At 47.6% G+C, this 20,509-nt stretch overlaps 1 protein-coding gene across 2 annotated transcripts in view; it reads left to right on the plus strand.

Moving 5' to 3' along the window:
- Window positions 1-20,509, plus strand: part of LOC101118853 (anosmin-1) — a 222,078-nt gene that overhangs the window by 167,103 nt on the left and 34,466 nt on the right. For both annotated transcript variants that reach the window (XM_042241675.2, XM_060407548.1), the window contains exons 5-8: window positions 323-507; window positions 7,343-7,472; window positions 16,440-16,645; window positions 19,506-19,650. In XM_042241675.2, the coding sequence (XP_042097609.1) occupies window positions 323-507; window positions 7,343-7,472; window positions 16,440-16,645; window positions 19,506-19,650 (666 nt within the window). The remainder of the gene's footprint in view (window positions 1-322; window positions 508-7,342; window positions 7,473-16,439; window positions 16,646-19,505; window positions 19,651-20,509) is intronic.

Raw genomic sequence — 20,509 nt, forward strand, 5'->3', positions numbered from 1 at the left:
TCTTGCCTGGAGAATCCCATGGACAGAGAAGCTTGGCAGGCTACCATTCTTGGGGGGATCACAGAGTCAGCTGGGGAGACAAAACCTTGTTCAGGATCAAGAATCAATTTAGACCCTATAAAACAGCAGGAAGGTGAAACTGAACTTGGCATTATACGATTTCAGACTGAATCCCTGATAGGGAGATGCTGCTATTAAGAAAGGAGACAGAGGGGCCTTTGTCATGAGACGAGTTTCATCTCCACTTCAGCTCTTGTTCCTCCGCGTTCACCACCGTCCGCGTCGCGTGCAGGCTGTTGTGACCGGCGTGGTTCTGTTCCAGGTGTCCCCCTGAAGCCCAGGAAGGAGCTGCGGTTCGCGGAACTGCCGTCTGGGCAGCTGGAGGTAAAGTGGTCCTCGAGGTTCAACGTTTCCATTGAGCCCGTGATCTACGTGCTGCAGAGAAGGTGGAATTATGGGATCCATCCAAGCGAAGACGACGCCACGCACTGGCAGACCGTGGCGCAGGTGAGTGCTTCGTGGGCTCTGTGCGACACTTGGCGGCCCCTCGCACCGCAGCCCACCAGGCTCCTCTGTCCGTGGGATTCTCCAGGCAAGAATCCTGGAGTGGGTTGTCGTTTCCTCCTCCAGGGGATCTTCCCAACCCAGGGATCGAACCTGGGTCTCCTGATGTCACCCTTGAGGTGACGTCTCCTGCACACCTACACAGAGAAGGTTAACGCGCTGTAGCTTGCTCAAAGTAGCCTGAGCATGCCAGTTACTTAAACCGCTATGCATGCACCTCACCTCCACCCCCCATCCCGTGGGGTGACAGATAGGAGAAGCTCCGTGGGTGTCTAACCTGGTACCCTGAGAAAGTGGGCTTCACGTGCTCACGATGCATGGTGAGTGAGTGAGTGAGTGAAGTCACTCAGTCGTGTCTGACTCTTTGCAACCCCCATGGACTGTAGCCTACCAGGCTCCTCCATTCATGGTGTTTTCCAGGCAAGATACTACAGTAGGTGGCCGTTTCCTTCTCCAGGAGATCTTCCCGACCCAGGGATTGAACCCTGGTCTCCCATAGTGTATGCAGATGCTTTACTATCTGAGCCTCCAGAGAAGTCCCAAAGCATATCCGTTTACTTACTCGTGGCTGTGTGGGTCCCTGTTAGTACAATCAGGCTTCCTCTCATTGCAGCAAACGGGGGTTCCTCTTCACTGTGGTGTGAGGGCTTCTCATTGTGGTGCCTTCTAGAACACGGGCGCTAGAACTCAGGCTCAGAAGTTGTGGCCCACAGACTTGCTTGCTCCGAGCTCTGTGGGATCTCGCCAGAACAGGGATCCAAGTGGTGTCCCCTGCATTGCAAGGCGGGTTCTTAAAGCACTGGTCCACCAGGGAAGCCATTTTCTGATGTGTGTTCACATTCATTTCCTCCGAGAACTGCCCTTAAGCCTTGAGATACAGGTAGAACCCGCTAGACTGAGGGAAACGCAACACGCAACACCCACAGGACTTGCTAACCTGCCATTGGATCGTCTTGACGTCTTCTCCCGTGTTGCTCCTGAAACGTTGTTGCTGAACCATGAAAGATGCCAGGATTCTCGGCCTCCAGAGGAGTAGAATTCAATCCGGGGCCAGAGACGAGGCTTGATTGCTCGAGCTTTTGTGTCATAAAGTTTTATTAAAGTATAGAAGAGATGGAGAAAGCTTCTGACGTAGACATCAGAAGCGGGCCAGAAAGAATACCCCCTCACTAGTTTTAGCAACGGAGTTATATACTTTTTAATTATGTATTACTGTGAATCAAAAGAATGTCTGGAGGTTGTAAAGACCTTCCTAGACTCACTCCCATAATTGACATTTTAAGACAACAGGATTAGCCAGAAAGGTTTTTTCCAGAAACTGTCCTCAAGCAGGATACATTATTGTTACATAATCCTCAGGAATGTAGAGGGAAAAAATGTTTGTCCTTTCCTCCTCCTTGAGAATTCCAGACCCCCTCTCTCCTTGGGGACCCCCTGGACTTCTTATCAACCTACCTAGGAATTGACTCTCTCACTCCCACATTTAAGCTTTCATTCCGCACAGGACTTGACTGGCTGAACAAAGAATCCTGTCACCAAACTGCTTGGTGGAAAGCAGTGGGCAGATCTTGAATCTTCCCTGAGTGCTTCCTTCTCCTTCCTCTTGCTCAACTCCCCAGCCAGTGGGCCACCAGACGGCACCCCTCCTGGGGGTCATCTCCCCAGTGCCGAGGAAAGAATAAATGATCAGTATGATGCTTCATGCTTTTCAACAAGTAAACAAGCCTTCCCCACATGTAGGACTATACGGACATCTCTGCTGATGTGTGTAAGACCGTGTTTCTCCAAAGACGAGATTCCCTTGACTTTTTTTTTTTTTCTTTTTTCGGTACATGTAAACTTCAATGCCAAACTCAGGTGTTTGAAAGAAAAATGTAATCCCTTTTTCATCAGGAGTGTCTCAGAGAGGATAAACACGAGAGTCATTTAAAGACCTCAAAAGCAATGAGAAATGAAATGTTAAAATGATTTAAAAACAAAAAATTGGAGGATAACGTGCAATGTTGTGTTAGCTTCTGCCGTACGACAAAGTGCATCAGTCACGTTTAGAATATGCCTTCCACCTTGACCCTTCCACCCCCTCTTCTGCCCCTCTAGGTCATCACAGAGAACCGGGCTCAGCTCCCTGTGTTACGCGGCAGGTTCCTGCTAGCTTATTATTTCACATATAAAGTCGTGCATAGGGTTGGTGCTGTTAGTGTGCTTAGTCAGCGCTACTTGCTGAATTTCTCCCACTCCCTCCTTCCCCTTCTGTGTCCACACACCCGTTCTCTTCGTCTCTGTCTCCTTCTTCCCTGCAAATAGGTTCATCAGTACCCTTTTCTGAAATTCCATATATATGCACTAATATTCGACATTTTTTTTTTTTCTCTTTCTGCCTTATTCAGCTCTGTAGAACAGACTCCTGGTGCATCCACCTCATCACAAGTGACTCCGATTCATTCCCTTTTTATGGCTGAGTAATATTCCATTGCATATATGGACCACGTCTAAAAGAAACATCTTCAATTAGGGGAAAAACAAAGAACTGGTCAGAAATATTTAGTAATTTTATTCCATATCTACCTTGTGAAACCCTTTTGCTTTAACAAAACATAAAGATGTTCAGAATACAGCCTAAAATTATGTTTGGTTTACATGGCATTCTCCCCTAAATGGTGCTACAGTATCGCGTGTAGAATTTACATATTACCAGTTTGAAGATTTATGAAAGTAACTGATGGTAAGACTTTCTCATAGTCTCTTTCTTGGAGAGAGGAAAGACCTTGCTCTATCATTTCTATTATCATTGCTGTGTTCACTGGTTAATTCCACACGAAATGCTTCCTTTCTGTGTCTGCTGAGAATGCTTTGCTTCCTTAAACTAAGGACTTTAGTTCCTTAAACTGAAGGCTGAAACTAGACAAAGAAGTCAATGGAAATGTCGTCTCAAATTCTGCCAGATAAGGTAGAAAGCCACGCTTGTCACTGTCTTCCTTTTTAAAAAAAATTATTTATTTTTTTTATTTATTTAATTAGAGGCTAATTACTTTACACTGTTGTGAGTTTTGCCAGACATTGACATGAATCAGCCTCGTGTACATGTGTTCCAGCCAGTGTACACGTGTTCCCCATCCTGAACCCGTCTCCCACCCCCTTCCCCACCCCATCCCTCTGGGTCATCGCAGAGCACCAGCTTTGAGTGCCCTGCTTTATGCATCGAGCTTACACTGGTCATCTATTTGACATATGGTAATACACATATTTCAATGCTGTTCTCTCAAATCATCCCACTCTAGCCTTCTGGGCATACACACTGAGGAAACCGGAATTGAAAGAGACACGTGTACCCCAGTGTTCACTGCAGCGCTTGTTTGCAATAGCTAGGACAAGGAAGCAGCCCAGGTGTCCATGGACAGATAAATGGATAACGGAGTTGTGGTACACACACACAATGGAATATTACTCAGTGATTAAAAAAAAACACGTTTGAGTCAGTTCTAATAAGGTGTCTGAAACTGGAGCCTGTTATACAGAGTGAAGTAACTGAGAAAGAGAAACACCAATACGGTATATTAACGCATATATATGGAACTTAGAAAGACGGTAATGACGACCCTGTTTATTTATTTTAATCGTGGAAGTACTTAGCTTCTTTTGAATGTTGAAGTACACGTGGCAGTCCTTTCAGCAAGTTATCACAAGCTGAGCTTTAGAAGGATTTCAATTCCGTTCTGTTGCCCAGTTTCATGCCCTGAGTGTCTCCTTGAGCTCAGCTGGCATTAGGCCCAGATGACCCACAGAACTCAGACATTTATCCCTTGGAGTTGATAGCCTACAGTGAACAATGGCGGATTCGTGATCTCCAAAGAAGGAGATTCAGCTTTGGGACCAGGGACCAGGCTTCATCGCTCAAGAGCTTCTGTGTAGTGGAGTTTTATTGAAGTAAGAAAATAGACAAAGCTTCTGACAGACATCAGAAAGTGGATGGAGAGTGCCCCCTTCACTAGTGTTAGCAAGGGAGCTATATAGTTTTTAGTTATTACAGTAAATCAAAAGAATGTCTCAAGGTTGCAAAAATTTTACCAGACCCACTGCCACAATTTACATTTTAGGATAACAGGATTCAGTGAAGTGAAGTCGCTCAGTTGTGTCTGACTCTTTGCAACCCCATGGACTGTAGCCTGCCAGGATTTTCCGTGGGATTTTCCAGGCAAGAGTACTGGAGTGGGTTGCCATTCCCTTCTCCAGGGGATCTTCCCAACCCAGGGATCAAACCCAGGTCTCCTGCATTGTAGGCGAACGCTTTACTGTCTGAGCCAGCAGAGAAGTCCTTAGAACTTGACAATAGAAAGATCCTACCACATCCACTCCCATAATATACATTATAAGGATTAGTCAGAAGGTTTTCAGGAAGGAAAAACTGTCTTCAAGATGGAAACATTGTTATTATATAATCCTTCAGTTCAGTTCAGTTCAGTCACTCAGTCGTGTCCAACTCTTTGCAACCCCATGGACTGTAGCACGCCAGGCCTCCTTGTCCATCACCAACTCCCGGAGTTTACTCAGACTTATGTCCATTGAGTCAGTGATGCTATCCAGCCATCTCACCCTCTGTCATAGCCTTCTCTCGCCTTCAATCTCGCCCAGCGTCAGGGTCTTTTCAAATGAGTCAGCTCTTTGCATCAGGTGACCGAGGTATTGGACTTTCAGCTTCTGCATCAGTCCTTTCAATGAATATTCAGGACTAAGTTCCTTGAGGATGGACTGGTTGGATCTGCCTGCAGTCCAAGGGACTCTCAAGAGTCTTCTCCAACACCACAGTTCAAAAGCATCAACTCTTCAGTGCTCAGCTTTCTTTGTAGTCCAACTTTCACGTCCATACATGACTACTGGAAATAATATGCATTCTAAGATATCAGAATTTGGACAAAATGTGGTCCAAGATATCAGGATGAGTCAGAAGCTTTCAGGAAGGAGAAACTGTCCTCAGGCAGGATGCATTGTTGTTATATAATCCTTAGTACAGAGTTTAAACTGAGTTGTTTTTTGTGTAATCATCAGTTCCAGGCTTAAAGGAAAAAAACAACAACAACAAATGTTTTATGTGACTAAGACTAAGGAATCTAGAGAAAAAAGATGTTTGCCCTTTCCTTCTCCTTGAGAATTCCAGATCCCTATCTCCTCCTCAAGGACCCCAGATCCCTCTTTCTTTGGGGTCCCCTGGACTTCTTATCCACCTGCCTAGAAAGTGACTCTCTCAGAGTCATGGCCAAGTTCTCAGGTCTGCCCTAGGACATTGTTGGAAGTGGGCATATTGCCCTGAGCCTGACAAAGGGGAGCAGTGACAATATGGTCAGGTTGTCTGAGATCTTGGGACATAACCAGAGGGACAGCAAGCCCTGTCGATGTGTCCCTGTGTCCAGTTTTCTTCTTTGCAACGTTTTATTGAACTAAGATATATTCACACAGCCACTCCTGATGGCTCAGCAGTTAAGAACCCGCCTGCCAATGCAGCGGACCCAGGTTTGATCCCTGGTTTGGGAAGATCCCCTGGAGAAGGACATGGCAACCCACTCCACTGTTCTTGCCTGGTGAATCCCATGGACAGAGGAGCCTGGTGGGCTACAGTCTGTGGGGCTGCAAAGAGTCAGACATGACCTAGTGATTTAACCACCTCCACATAGAGATCCACCAGTCCATTCTAAAGGAGATCAGTCCTGGGTGTTCATTGGAAGGACTGATGCTGAGGCTGAAACTCCAGTACTTTGGCCACCTCATGTGAAGAGTTGACTCCTTGGAAAAGACCCTAATACTGGGAGGGATTGGGGGCAGGAGGAGAAGGGGACGACCGAGGATGAGATGGCTGGATGGCATCACCGACTTGATGGACGTGAGCCTGAGTGAACTCCGGGAGTTGGTGATGGACAGGGAGGCCTGGCGTGCTGCGATTCATGGAGTGGCAAAGAGTCGGACACGACTGAGCTACTGAACTGAACTGAACATAGTAATACACCTCACCCTTCAGAAACATGAATCTATGTGCATCTTACATGATTTACTCAAACTGAAAAAGAAAGAAAGAAAAAGCCTTGAGTTGCAATATACTTGGGGAATTTAAGTGTGTGGGTTCACATACCTACTTCTAGAATTATATTTGGTGTTCAAAGTAGGAGGCATTTTCCTTCTGTCATCTACAGATGATTTCATGGTCTCTGTAATGTAATGATTGCTTCATATATGTATTCATTCATGAAGTGAAGTTGCTCAGTCCTGTCCGACTCTCTGCAACCCCATGGACTGTAGCCCACCAGGCTCCTCTGTCCATGGGATTCTCCAAGCAAGAATACTGGAGCGGGTTGCCACTCCCTTCTCCAGGGGATCTTCCTGACCCAGGGATCGAACATGGGTCTCCTGCATTGCAGGCAGATTCTTGACCATCTGAACTACAGGGGAAGCCCATTATTCATTCGTGTGTATACTTCATTAATGAAAACCCTCCAAAGCTATATGTAGTCATCAGAGGTAAAAACCAGCTCGTGCATTCATCATGAGATTTTGACTTCCGCAGAGTCGTTCGAGTCTTTGGGAATAAATACCCGTGAGTGGCAGCCGCTGGAACCTCCCCTGGGAATTCCCTGATCCCGACAGCCCTCCCTGGAACCCAGCAGGGTTGCCCATCCTCACCCAGGAGGGCAGGGGGAGGGCGTCAAGTCCACCGATGAGTCGAGCGTGTGTTTACAAAGCATACGCAGCGAGCACATCAGGGTAACAGGCTTCTGTGTGCCTTTCCCCTCAGACCACGGACGAGCGGGTGCAGCTGACGGACGTCCGGCCCAGCAGGTGGTACCAGTTCCGTGTGGCGGCCGTGAACGTGCATGGGACCCGAGGCTTCACCGCCCCCAGCAAGCACTTCCGCTCCTCCAAAGGTCAGTGGTGCTTGCCGCCCTCCCCCCCACCCACCTCGCGATAGGGGGACACATTCATGGTGTGTCCAGGCTGGTATGGGTGTGTTTGGCCAGCACGTGGCTTTGCTGTGCTGAGCGAGTGGGACCAGATGCCTCTGAAGGAGCCGCGTGAATTCACGGCTGGGGGGATCCCTGTGTTTTGACCTCTGCAAGGCTCCGGAAACTGTCATCACGATGATGTTTTCTCAGCTTGGAACAGGCCGTTCTCTAGAGTCAGCTTCCACTGCCTGGGTCTCTCTATCTCTTATGTATCAAGCACCATTCAGTTTAAAGTTTTTTGGAGAGAAAGCTTTCGTGTCTGCCACATCAGACGGTGCAGGTCTCTTGAAAATAGTGGCTCTGTTGAGTGTCAGTTCACCTCCTGTTTCACACACAGGCAGAGTTTAAATCCGTCCTGAGTCACTTTATCATAGCTATCACTTTCTTCCCTTCTCATTTCACTGCTGTTCTAAAACCTCTGTGGGTGTGATGAATACTTCGTTTTCCATTTGTGGTTGGTTTAGTCTGTGATGGTGCAAGGACATGATTGGACTGGATATTAAGAATAGCTCTGTGTTTATTTCTCCAGTTGGGTTGTGCATTCTGAATTAATGATACGTCAGCCTGGCTAATCAGCAAGGTCCATTTTCATGGAAGATTAGTGAGGTTATTCACTGACTAATCAGCAGTTATCGTCCTCGACACAAGGTCACTCAAACTCGTTTTAGGCAGGCATTGTGATGTTAATGACTAACGTGAGGTGTGTAACATCAGTCATGTCTTTCAAGATGGGAAGGTTTGCACTGGCTGCTATAAATTGCAATTCCTTTCCATTTTGGATGTCTAGGTGGCTCAGTGGTGAAGGACCCACCAGCTAATGCAGAAGATTCAGGTTCGATCCCTGGGTCAGAACGATCCCCTGGAGGAGGAAACGGCAACCCAATGCAGTATTCTTGCCTGGAGAATCCCATGGACAGAGGAGCTTGGTGGGCTGCAGTCCATGGAGTCGCAAAAGTGCCAGACGTGGCTGAGCCCACACATCCTCTTATGTTTCAGCTAGTCTGTCTGTTATATCTTGCTAGAGTAATATTGCCACACCTTTACCGAGATAATCACAGGTCTCAAGTGGAAAATTTGCAGCCAAATAATTTAAATTTTTGGATGCCATTCCAGTGTTTATTGCAGACTCTTCTTTTTTTTAATTGCCTGCACTATGTGTTAGTTGTGACAGGTGGACCCTTCAATCTTCCCTGTAGCATGTGGGGTCCAGTTCCCTGACCAGAGATTGAACCCAGGTCCCCTGCACTGGCCGTGCGGAGTCTTAGCCACTGGACCATTGGGGAAGTCCCCTGTGTTGTAGATTTTTTTTTTAACTCTTTCTTTTGAAAAGCCCTTTTAAGAAAGGTATATCCCGCACACCCCACTCCTAGGTGAATACACTGAGCAAGCTGGAAAGGGAAATAACAGAGACCTTTCTCGAATGAGGACTGTCTCCCTGTGGTCCGATGATCAAGAGAGGCCATGTGAATAAATAGTCAGTGGTGGGTTCAGAGGGGAGGATCCTCACAGGGCTTGGAAAGTCTCCGCCCTGACTTTACCAGCTCACACGTGGTCCAGGCGTGTACGGTCAGACCGTGTTCCCACTGGCCCCGTTGCCTGCTTGTGGTCTGGCACTCTCAAATCAACACAGCTTCTGCACACACGAGGCGCAGCAGTGCCCAGCCTCTGCACGCACAGGACAAATCCCCTTTGGAGCTGGATGGGACCTGGGCAGAGGTCCCGTGACCGTGGCTGCCAACTTCCAAAGAGGCACACGTCCCGGGGAGACAGCAGGGCCACGTCGCTCCAGCCCTTGCTGCGTACCTGAGCACCGCTCGGGTCTCGGATTAGCCCTGTGTCCGTCAGTTGAAATGGGCTTTCGTTGAATGAAGGTGCACTGTTTGGGCAATCTCCACACTCACCATTAAATCGTTCTGTTTCTTGGTTTGACAAGTGTGCCCAGCATTCAGCATTGCAGAGTGCACGTCTGAAGCAAAAAACACAGGCCAGCAATTCGTGATAGATTCTAGTGTCTTCACTGAAGACACAGACCCGCTAAGCAGCTGAAGCTGATTCATCCAGGATGTGGCTAAGGGTTGTGGTTGTCGCTCAGCCGCTAAGTTGTGTCCAACTCTTTGCGACTCCATGGACTACACCACGCCAGGCTTCCCTGTCCATCATCTTCTCCTACTGTTTGCTCAAACTCATGTCCATTGCTTTGGTGAGGCCATCCAACCATCTCATCCTGTGTTGTCCCCTTCTCCTCCCGCCTTCGATCTTTCCCAGCATCAGGGTCTTTTCGAATGAGTTGGCTCCTCACATCAAGGGGCCAGAGTATTGAAGCTTCAGCTTCAGCGTCAGTCCTTCCAATGAGTAATCATGGTTGATCTCCTTTAGGATGGACTGGTTTGATCTCCTTGCTGTCCAAGGGACTCTCAAGAGTCTTCTCCAGCCCCACAGTTTGAAAGCATCAGCTCTTTAGGTTCCACATGTAAGTGATCCTATATGGAGCTTGTCTCCTGCACTATGACCATCGAAAGGTCTCTCTCTCTATTGCGATTTGCACACTGGTTTTCTGTACAAATGCGGAGGTGGGTTTCTGTATGTAACCATTAGCGTTGTCGGGACGCCTGGAGGTGCCTGCCTCACAGGAGGTGATGGCCTTTCTCCCCGGGCAGGACAGAGCAAGGGCTCCTTTCTCGTGGGGTTTCCTGTCGGTGCAATGATAGGCCTCACTTCTCCAGGGGTGCCAAGTTGTTTCGTTTGGCATTTTCTGCATCGTAGGCGCTAGGTTGGTCCATCCTTGTGCCTGTTACTTCTTGCTCGTGGAATTAATCATGAAAGGTTCAGAGAGGAAACCATAAATCTTTCTTCTGAAATCCAAGTGTTCCATCTTCCTCTGCCAAAAGCACTACACAGAGTTGTTAATAAAAGGAACTGTTTTCAAGGCTGAATTTGGGTAGTCTTGCTAAATACTGAATATATCTTGCCCTGGAAATCACGCAAATTGTAAAAGAGGCTAACGTGGCCTCCCTCTTGCATTCATCTGTGAGGCTGTGTTTGCTTCCTGCCCCGTGAGATGGGTTTCTGTAGACGACTGGGAAGGTTGTAAAGAGGGAGTGGATGAGGCAGAAAGAGAAGTGGGATGGGGGGAAATGCTCTCATTTAAGCTTCAAAGACGCTCTCATCTTGGGATGTGACTCTGGCCCTCTCGTGCTACACTCCTCAACTAGTGAATGAAACTCTGGTCCTCAGTTTCCTCATCTGTAAAATGGGAACATGATGACGACATTTCAAAAACAAACTACAGCCATATGCTCATTAGAAATAAGCACCACTTATGAGGCCTGGGTTTGATTCCTGGGTTGGGAAGATCCCTTGGAGAAGGAAATGGCAGCCCACTCCAGTATTCTTGCCTGGAGAATCCCATGGACAGAGGAGCCTAGAGGGCTACAGTCCACGGGGGTTGCAAATAATTGAACACAATTTTATGACTAACAATTTTATGTCCAGTTCCAAGAGACTAAATGGTGTCATGGCTTTAGAAAGACTGACTTGGGGTTGGCACTCTGTGGCCCATGGACCATGTTTGGCCTGCTACTTGTTTCTGCAAATAGCCTTTCATTAGCACAGAGCCACACTCATGTCTTGCCATATTGTCAATTTTGTTGTTCAGTCATTTAGTTGTGTCCAGCTGTTTGCGACCCCATGGACTGCAGCACGCCAGGCTTCCCTGTCCTGCACCATTTCTTGGACTTTGCTCAAACTCATGTCCGTTGAGTCATGATGCCACCCAACCATCTCATTCTCTGTCACTCCCTTCTCCTGCCTTCAATCTTTCCCAGCATTGGGGTCTTTTTTAATGAGTCTGTGGCTGCTCTTTTAAGAAAGCCCTTTTTAGTTTGTATTGGGGTAGAGCTTATTAACAATATTGTGATAGTTTCAGCTAGATAGTGAAGAGACTCAGCCATACATGTACACGGATCCATTCTCCCCCAAACTCCCCTCCCATCCAGGCTGCCACGTGACACTGAGCAGAGTTCCCTGTGTTGTACATCAGGTCCTTGCTGGTTCTCCATGTTACATACAGCAGTGTGTCCATGACCATCCCAACTCCCTAACTATCCCTTCCCCCATCCTTCCCTCTGGTGACCATAAGGTTATTACAGGGTATTGAGCAGAGTTCCCTGTGCTGTCCAGCAGGTCCTGGTTGGTCCTCCTTGTTAAATGCAGCAGTGTGTCCATGTCCATTCCAAACTCCCTGAATGTCCCTTCCCCCACCCTTCCCCCTGGGAACCATAAGGTTATTACAGGGTATTGAGCAGAGGTCCCTGTGCTGGACAGCAGGTCCTGATTGGTTCTCCTTGTTAAATACAGCAGTGTGTCCTTGTCCATCCCACACTCCCTAACTACCCCTTCCCCCACCATTCCCCCTGGGAACCATAACCTTATTACAGTAATGAATGCAGACGTGCCGGAGTGTGAGAGTCTCAGCCCCTCTGTCTCCCCTCCCTGTCTTTCTCACTTCTGACTGCCACCAGTTCCCTGAATGATTTCGGGCAGGTCACTTCACCTGTTCAACCCTATGGGTCAAAAGATTGAAAGATCCTTACCTGTTTAAGAAAAAAAAAGAAAGACCAAAGAAGTAGCTTATAGGATCCTTTGAGGCTTTATCATAATGTGGCGTCAGCTATATGCATATAATTGTTTTCCACAAACTTCCACCTGCATTTCAAAGTTTTCATAATAATCGAAACATTATGTAAATTGAAAGAAAAGATCTTGTACCTCTCAACAAAGTGAATATACTTCATTTCGCAGTGTAGGAAACCACTTCACAAGGCCATGGATGGCTGCAGTGTGGGAATTTGTTGGGACTGATTGAAATCCTTCAGCTTAGACAGGTCAGACAGACTCTCTCATCTGAGGTCTTCTGTGACTAAACAGATAAACAAAAAGCCGGTTTACAGAGACTAATTGGGGCTGATAAACAGATCATCTCTGGTATTCCCTCTTGGCTCTGTAATTTTAAAGTGACTATTTGAGGGTGGGGGGAAGGAAGAGATTGGAGTGTCTTATCTTCATTATGGGAATATGCCATCTTGGTATTCTGAACACTGAAATGGGCCTTATGTTTAAGACAGTGTGAAAATGAAAGAGTTAGCCGTTCACTCGTGTCCAGCTCTTTGCAACCTCATGGACTGTAGCCCACCAGGCTCCTCTGTCCATGGGACTCTCCAGGCAAGAATACTGGAGTGGGTTAATTCCCTCCTCCAGGGGGATATTCTTTACCCAGGGATCAGACCCAGGTCTCCCGCATTGCAGGCAGATTCTTTACTCTTTGAGCCACCAGGGAAGAAAACTTGAGCCAAAAACTATTAGTTTATTTAAAGGCGTTATTTCCTAATGCTGTTTCATCGGTTAGGTTGTTTCCTATTTCACAGACTAGGTGATGTTATCCTGGACTATTGCAGTCACACGTAAGGCATGAGATATTTTTCCAGGACGGTGAGTAATGATAGAATGAATGAAGTAGATTAAGGAAGTGATGAAACACCACCAATTGACTTTCCTATACTGGGAATTTTCTTTAGAAATGTAGATGATTTTGCTCTTTTCCTGTGAACTTTGGATTTCTGGAAGCATAGCCATGTATTTTCAGCACACAGACATCCAGGTGCATCGTTGAAAACGTGAATGGCTGTGATTATCTTTACACATTTAATTTTTCTTTTGCTTCGAAGCAGTGATGAGCTTGAAGACTAGCTTCCTCTGAGAAGGGTCTGCATTGAGCTGGTGTAGGTTCAGGATTGAATCATGCCATAGATTTGGTTCTAAGGGCCTCAGAGAACACGAAGGCAGGAGGAAACTGTGGCAATATTCTACCAGAGAGAGGAGGAGGACACGTATAATGGACTTGGATAGCAAGACATCTGGTCGACCCGTAGTAGGTGAACAGTCAGGTCAGGACTCCTTGGGGGGTGTTGTTGAGGCTCAACAACCATTGGAAGAGCCTCAGTAGCTCCTGGTTTCATCTCCAAGAAGTAACCTGGGAACCAGCGTGGCTAGAGCAGCAGGAAGAGCAGTCCCAAGCAGACTTGGGATGTTACGTATGGCAGGAATGCACAGGGCTTTGGGGAGACTGCCAGCTCTTTTGGGAGGGCTGGACAGTGAGAGCTTCTGAAGTCATGTCATGAAGAATCACCAGCTGGGACTTCCCTGGTGGTCCAGTACCTAAGACTTCGTGTTCCCAACGCAGGGGACCCAGGTTCAATTCCCGCTTGGGGAACTGGGTACCACTTGATGCAACTAAGAGTTCCCATGTCCCAGCTAAAGATACCACATGCTGGAATGAAGATCCAGCATGGCCAAAGAAATACAAATAAATTTAAAAGCAAAGTAAATGGAACATAAACAAAAATAAAAGCATACTGGAGTGGGTAGCCATTCCCTTCTCCAGGGGATCTTCCTGACCCGGGGATCGAACTCAGGTCTCCCACATTGCAGGTGGATTATTTAGTGTCTGAGCCACCAGGGAAGCCCAAGAATACTGGAGTGGGTAAGCATATCCCTTCTCCAGCGGATCTTCCCAACCCAGGAATCGAACCGGAGTCTCCTGCATTGCAGGCGGATTCTTTACCAGCTGAGCTACCAGGGGAGCCAAATAAGTTAAAAAAAAAGAAAAAATGATTCACCAGCTGCCATACTGAGAAAGACTCAGACAGGCCTTCCCAATAATCAGGGAGAGAGGAAGGTGAAATGGGCCCAGGGTGTTATTCTGGTAGAGGCAGTGGGATTCCAGATAGACTCTGTAGTGTTGATATGCCCACGGGAGCTGTTCAGCGAGAGCTCAGGAAGGATACAGCCTCAAAGTTTGGGGAAGGAGCCGTGGGAAGGAGGATTGTGCATTTCCTGAGATGGGGTGTCTGTTGTGAGGAGTAGGGGCTGGAGGGGCCAAGACTGGCAAAGTAGTCTCCCAAGTGGCTCAGTGGTAAAGAATCTGTCTGCTCAGGCAGGAGACACACATTTGATTCCTGGAGTCAGGAAGATTCCCCCTGAGAAAGAAATGGCAGCCCACTCCAGTATTCTTGCCTGGAGAATCCCATGGACAGAGGAGCCTGGCGGGCTACAGTCCATGGTGTTGCAGAGAGTCAGATGTGGCTGAGCGACTAAACAACAACAACAGTTATTTTATAAAAAACAAATTTCACATGAATATATTTCTGGGCCCTCTCAGGACTCACTGAAACAGCATTATCTCAGCATAAGTCTTGGGCACTCCCGGAGGGTTCCTAACGTTGATTGTTTGAGAACCACTTGGTCAAAAAAAAAATAAAAACATGGGTATTTTCACCCAGTCTTCTTCATGTATATCGAGTTTGCGTCTTTGCTCCTCTGATGCAGATGGTGTTAGAACTACTGGGCAGGCGTCTTGAAGCAAAACCATCTGTAAGTCCTTTGTGGTGAGCGGCATCTATATTTGCTCAATTTCTGGGGCTTCCCAGGTGGGTTCCCAAGAATCCACCTGTCAATGCAGGAGACACATAAGCGACTCAGGTTTGATTCCTGGGTCTGGACGATTCCCTGGAGAAGAAAAGGCTACCCACTCCAGTATCCTTGCCTGGAGAATCCCACGGACAGAGGAGCCTGGCGGGCTGCAGTCTGTAGGGTCACAAAGAGTCGGACACGACTGAAGCGACTGAACATGCACACACATGTGGCAAAAAATGAGGGAAAGACCCCCAAGTTCACACATGCTTAGTCATTCTCATATGCGCATCTCAAATGGAGATTTGTCGGGGTTGGGGGGAGTCGTTCCAGGACCTGGTCTCTCTCGACAGCTGAGAAGGTCCGGGTTTATGCAACAGACAAGAAATGGTGAGATGACAAACATGTTAGCCGTCTGTCATCTCATTCATCATGTGGATTTTTAAAAAATGGTTTTGTTTCTGCTGATGTCTCCATGTGGCTCTTAACTTTGGACTCCGGGATGTTCAGCTGCAGGTCCACTCAGATGAACACTTATTTGTATGAGCTGGCGCTGGATTTCTGTTTTCTCTTTTCAGAATTTTCAAAGGTATTTCACCATTGCTGATGGGTTTAGTGTCACCCAAGCTAAATGGAATGTGACTGGGTTTTACAGAATTTTATCAGTTTCAGTACAGTGAAAATTTGGCAGGGTGGTAGTGGTATGAAACTGTCTAGATGGCAAGCATGGTCCAAATGCAGGTGTCTTACCATTCTGTGGACTTCCCTGGTGGGTCAGTTGGTGAAGAATCCTCCTACAATGCAGGAGACCCTGGTTCAATCCCTGTGTTTGGAAGGTCCCCTGGAGAAGGGAAAGGCTACCCACTCTGGCCTGCAGAATATGGGGTTGCAAAGAGTCAGACACAACTGAGCAATTTTCACTTTCGCTACTGCTCTGTAGGCTGCATTTCGATTGGAGGCCTAAAAAGTGGCGCCTCATGCTGGGAAAGACTGAAGGCAGGAGAAGAAGGGGACCTCAGAGGATGAGATGGCTGGATGGCATCATCGACTCGATAGACATGAGTTTGGGTCAACTCCAGGAGTTGGTGATGGACAGGGAGGCCTGGCGTGCTATGGTCTGTGGGGTCGCAAAGAGTTGGACATGACTGAGTGACTGAACTGAACCAAAGTGCTTGTTTTCAAGTGTCCTACATATAAAGGGCAGTGTTCCTGCGCTGACCCTGCAGTCGTCACATGTGCAGAAATGGCACTTCCGTGTTTGTTGTTCAGTTGCTCAGTCAAGTCTGCAACCCCACGGACGGCAGCACGCCAGGCTCCCGTGTCCTTCACCATCTCCCGGAGTTTGCTCAAACTCCTGTCCATGGAGTCCATGGTGGGTTTGTGGTCATCCTCAAAACTGAACTCTGTCTCCTGTGATTTCAGATCCGTCTGCACCCCCGGCCCCAGCCAACCTCCGGCTGGCAAACTCCACCGTCCGCAGTGATGGCAGCGTGGCCGTGACCATCGCGTGGGATGTCCCCGAGGAACCAGACATTCCGGTGCACCACTACAAAGTCTTCTGGAGCTGGACGGTCAGCGGCAAGTCCCTTGTGCCGACCAAGAAGAAGAGGAGGAAGACCACGGATGGGGTAAGTGCCCATCCCGGGGAGGGGGCCTGGTGTCTCTTAGGGGCATTGAACTTAAGGCACCTAGTTTAAGAGCAGCCTCCGTTGAGCCCAGAAGAGGGGTGGATGAGGGATGAATTCCGATCGCTTCCCTCTGACTGAGGAGGGTCAGCGATCAGAGGACCACACCGGCCATTCAGCCTCGGACATTTCAGGTTGAGAACGCTTGAATGTTGTCTGTTGACAACAAGTGATAATTGATGATGTGTGCTCATCTCATAGAAAGTGCTGAAAAAGATAAAGGTGGGAAATTACAGAAATGGAAATCAGAATGTGACGTGATAAAGTATATGCACGTATAGTGTACGTATAGTGTACATGTAGGGCATGTGCTATCAGGTGGCCCCTAGACTGAAAGGAGATTGTGTGTGTGTGTGTGTGTGTGTGTGTGTGTGTACTTTGTGCATCTGCAGGATGTCTGTGTGTGTGTCCTATGCCATTTGCAGGACCTATGTGTATGTTTCTCTTTGTGTATCCTGTGCCATTTGCATGGTGTCTGTGTATGTATTCTGTCTCATCTGCAGGGTGGGTGTGTGTGTCCTGTGACAGTTGCTGTGTGTGTGTGTGTGTGTGTGTGTGTATCCTGCATCATTTGCAGAGTGTGTGTGTTTCCTCACCATTGCAGGGTATGCCTGTGTATTCTCTAGCATTTGCAGGGTGTGTGTGTGTGTGTGTGTGTGAGTGTGTGTGTATCCTGTGACACTGGAGGGGGTGTGTGTGTATCCTGTATCACTTGCAGGATATGTGTGAGTGTGTGTGTGTGAATCTTGTGCCTTTTGCACGATGTTTGTGTGTGTGTGTTAGTGCCATTGGCAAGATGTGTGTCTGTGTGTATTTTGTGCTATTTGCTGTGTGTATATGTGTGTGTGTCTTCAGCCATTTGCAGGATGTGTGTGTATGTGTGTATTCCGTGCCATTTGTAAGATATATATGTGTGTATATGTGTGTGTGTGTATTTCATGCCAGGTTTAGGATTGTGTATGTCTGAATCCTGTGCCGCTGGCAGGATGTGTGTGTGTGTGTGTGTGTGTGTGTGTATCCTGTGCCTTTTGCAGAATGGGTGTGTGTGCTTGTCTCTGTATCCTGTGCAGTTTGCAGGGTATGTGTGAGTGTGTATTCTGTGCCAGTTCTAGGATCGTGTGTGTGTTTGAATCTTGTGCTGTTGGCAGGATGTGTGTGTGTGTGCATGTATCCTGTGCCTTTTGCAGAGTGTGTGTGTGTGCCTTTTATGCCAGCTCTAGGATTGTGTGTGTGTTTGAATCATGTGCCATTTGAAGGATGTGTGTGTGTGTGTCTGTCCCGTGTGATTTGCAGGGGGTGTGTGTGTGTGTGTGTCCCCCGTGCGATTTACAGGGTGTTTATGTGTGTGTGCATTTTTGCGAGGTCTAGGATTGTGTGTGTGTTTGAATCGTGTGCCATTTGAAGGATGTGTGTGTGTGTGTCCCGTGCGATTTGCAGGGTGTGTGTGTGTATGTGTGTGTGTCCCGTGTGATTTGCACGGTGTGTGTGTCCCATGCGATTTGCAGGGTGTGTGTGTGTATGTGTGTGTGTCCCGTGTGATTTACACGGTGTGTGTGTGTGTCCCGTGTGATTTGCAGGGTGTGTGTGTGCATTTTGTGCCAGTTCTAGGATTGTGTGTGTGTTTGAATCATGTGCCATTTGAAGGATGTGTGTGTGTGTGTGTCCTGTGCGATTTGCAGGGTGTGTGTGTGTGTGTGTGTGTGTGTGTGTGCATTTTGTACCAGTTTTAGGATTGTGTGTGTGTTTGAAGCCTGTGCCGTGTGTATCCTGTGCTATTTGCAGGGTACGTGTGTATACGTACCCTGTGTCATTTGTACGGTATGTGTGTGTCCTGTTCCATTGTGTGTGTGTATGTGTCCTGTTCCATTGTGTGTGTGTGTGTGTGTGTGTGTGTCCTGTTCCACTTGCTGTATGTGTTCCTCCACCAGGAATTGAACCCTGGCCCCAACACTGAAAACACCAAATCCTAGCCAGTGTACTACCACAGAACTGCCCGTGTACTATCTTTTGACAAATGTTTGAATTCTAAGACCACCAGCTTATTTCTCTTAATTCCCAGTTCTTGTAAGGGACCTTATTATCATACCTGCAACCCATAAAAATGTGCTTTAAAAAGCATTCTGTGAAGTCGATTTTTATTAACAGCTCTTGGAGGGAATTTTCTCATAGAAGATGGAGGATCCATATCGGGGAAATACAGTGAATGTCAGGTCGCTGGGTCTTTCTCGGTGTGCACTGACGTAACCCTCTGCTAGTCTGTTATAAAGGGCTCTTGTTTTCTCTGTGAGCTGCTGTCCAGGAAGGACTGAGACACACACACACACACACACACACACACACACACACACACACACACACACACACACATGCCGCCAATGGCACACGATTCACACACACACAGCCCTAGAACTGCCGCAAAATACACACTCACACACATACCCTGCAAAAGGCACAGAATATACGCACACACACACACACATCCTGCCAATGGCACACAATTCAAACACACATCCAGTCCTAGAACTGTGAGTTCTAGGAGTTATTCATCCTCATATGACTGCAGAGCATCCAATAATGGGATTAGTGACACAGTTTCAAAAAAAGAGAAAAAGATGCTTTTGCGTGACGTTTATTTGGATCCACGGCATGACTGGTTTTGCTAAAGATGTAGAAGGTTCCGTGCTCTTAGTCCGTGTGGAGGTCAGGTGGGAGCTGGCAGGCTCCCTGAGGACCGGGGACCCCTGGCGGGAGGCTCAGGCTCCGGGCAGCTTCTGACACAGTCTCGTCTCCCCTCCGTCTGCAGTCTCAGAACTCAGTGACCCTGGAGCCGCTGCAGCTGGGCTGCGACTACACTGTGGAGCTGCAAGCCATCACCTACTGGGGCCAGACGCGCCTCAAGAGCGCCAAGGTGTCCCTGCGGTTCACATCTGCGCACGCCGCCCACAACAGTGAGTGTGCACGGCTCCTTTCCCTCACTTCCTGTCTTCACCAGGCAGGTCTTCCTACCGGCGTGACTGTGTCCTGTGAACCAGCACGTGTGCACGTGTTACCTTGGCGTCTTCCTCACGGTCTTTGTCTATTCTGCGTGCAGTGTTTTGGCATCGTAACGGAAACTTCAGAGGAAAAGGTGCCTCATCCTAGCATCTGATATTGACATGATTCGGGGTCCTTTTTCTAATGGAAGCTTCAGAAGGAAAGGTGTCTCATCCTAGCATCTGATATTGACATGATTCACGGTCCTTCTTGTAATAGAAACTTCAGAAGGAAAGGTGTCTCATCCTAGCAGATGACAATATTGACATGATTCGGGGTCCTTATTCTAATGGAAACTTCAGAAGGAAAGGTGCCTCATCCTAGCATCTGATATTGACATGATTCAGGGTCCTTATTCTAATGGAAACTTCAGAAACAAAGGTGTCTCATCCTAGCAGATGCCAATATCAACATGATTTGGGGTCCTTATTCTAATGGAAACTTCAGAAAAGGTGTCCCTTTCTAGCACATGCTGATATTGACATGATTCAGGGTCCTTATTCTAATGGAAATTTTAGAAGAAAAGGTGTCTCATTCTAGCAGATGCTGATGTTGACGTGATTCAGGGTCCTTATTCTAAAAGAAGCTTCAGAAGGAAAGGTGTCTCATCCTAGCATCTGATATTGACATGATTCAGGGTCCTTATTCTAATGGAAACTTTAGAAGGAAAGGTGTCTCATCCTAGCAGATGCCAATATCAACATGATTCAGGGTCCTTATTCTAATGGAAACTTTGGAAAAGGTGTCTCATCCTAGCAGATGCTGATATTGACA

This window comes from Ovis aries, chromosome X (genome assembly GCF_016772045.2).
Source record: "Ovis aries strain OAR_USU_Benz2616 breed Rambouillet chromosome X, ARS-UI_Ramb_v3.0, whole genome shotgun sequence".
Taxonomy (NCBI): domain Eukaryota; kingdom Metazoa; phylum Chordata; class Mammalia; order Artiodactyla; family Bovidae; genus Ovis; species Ovis aries.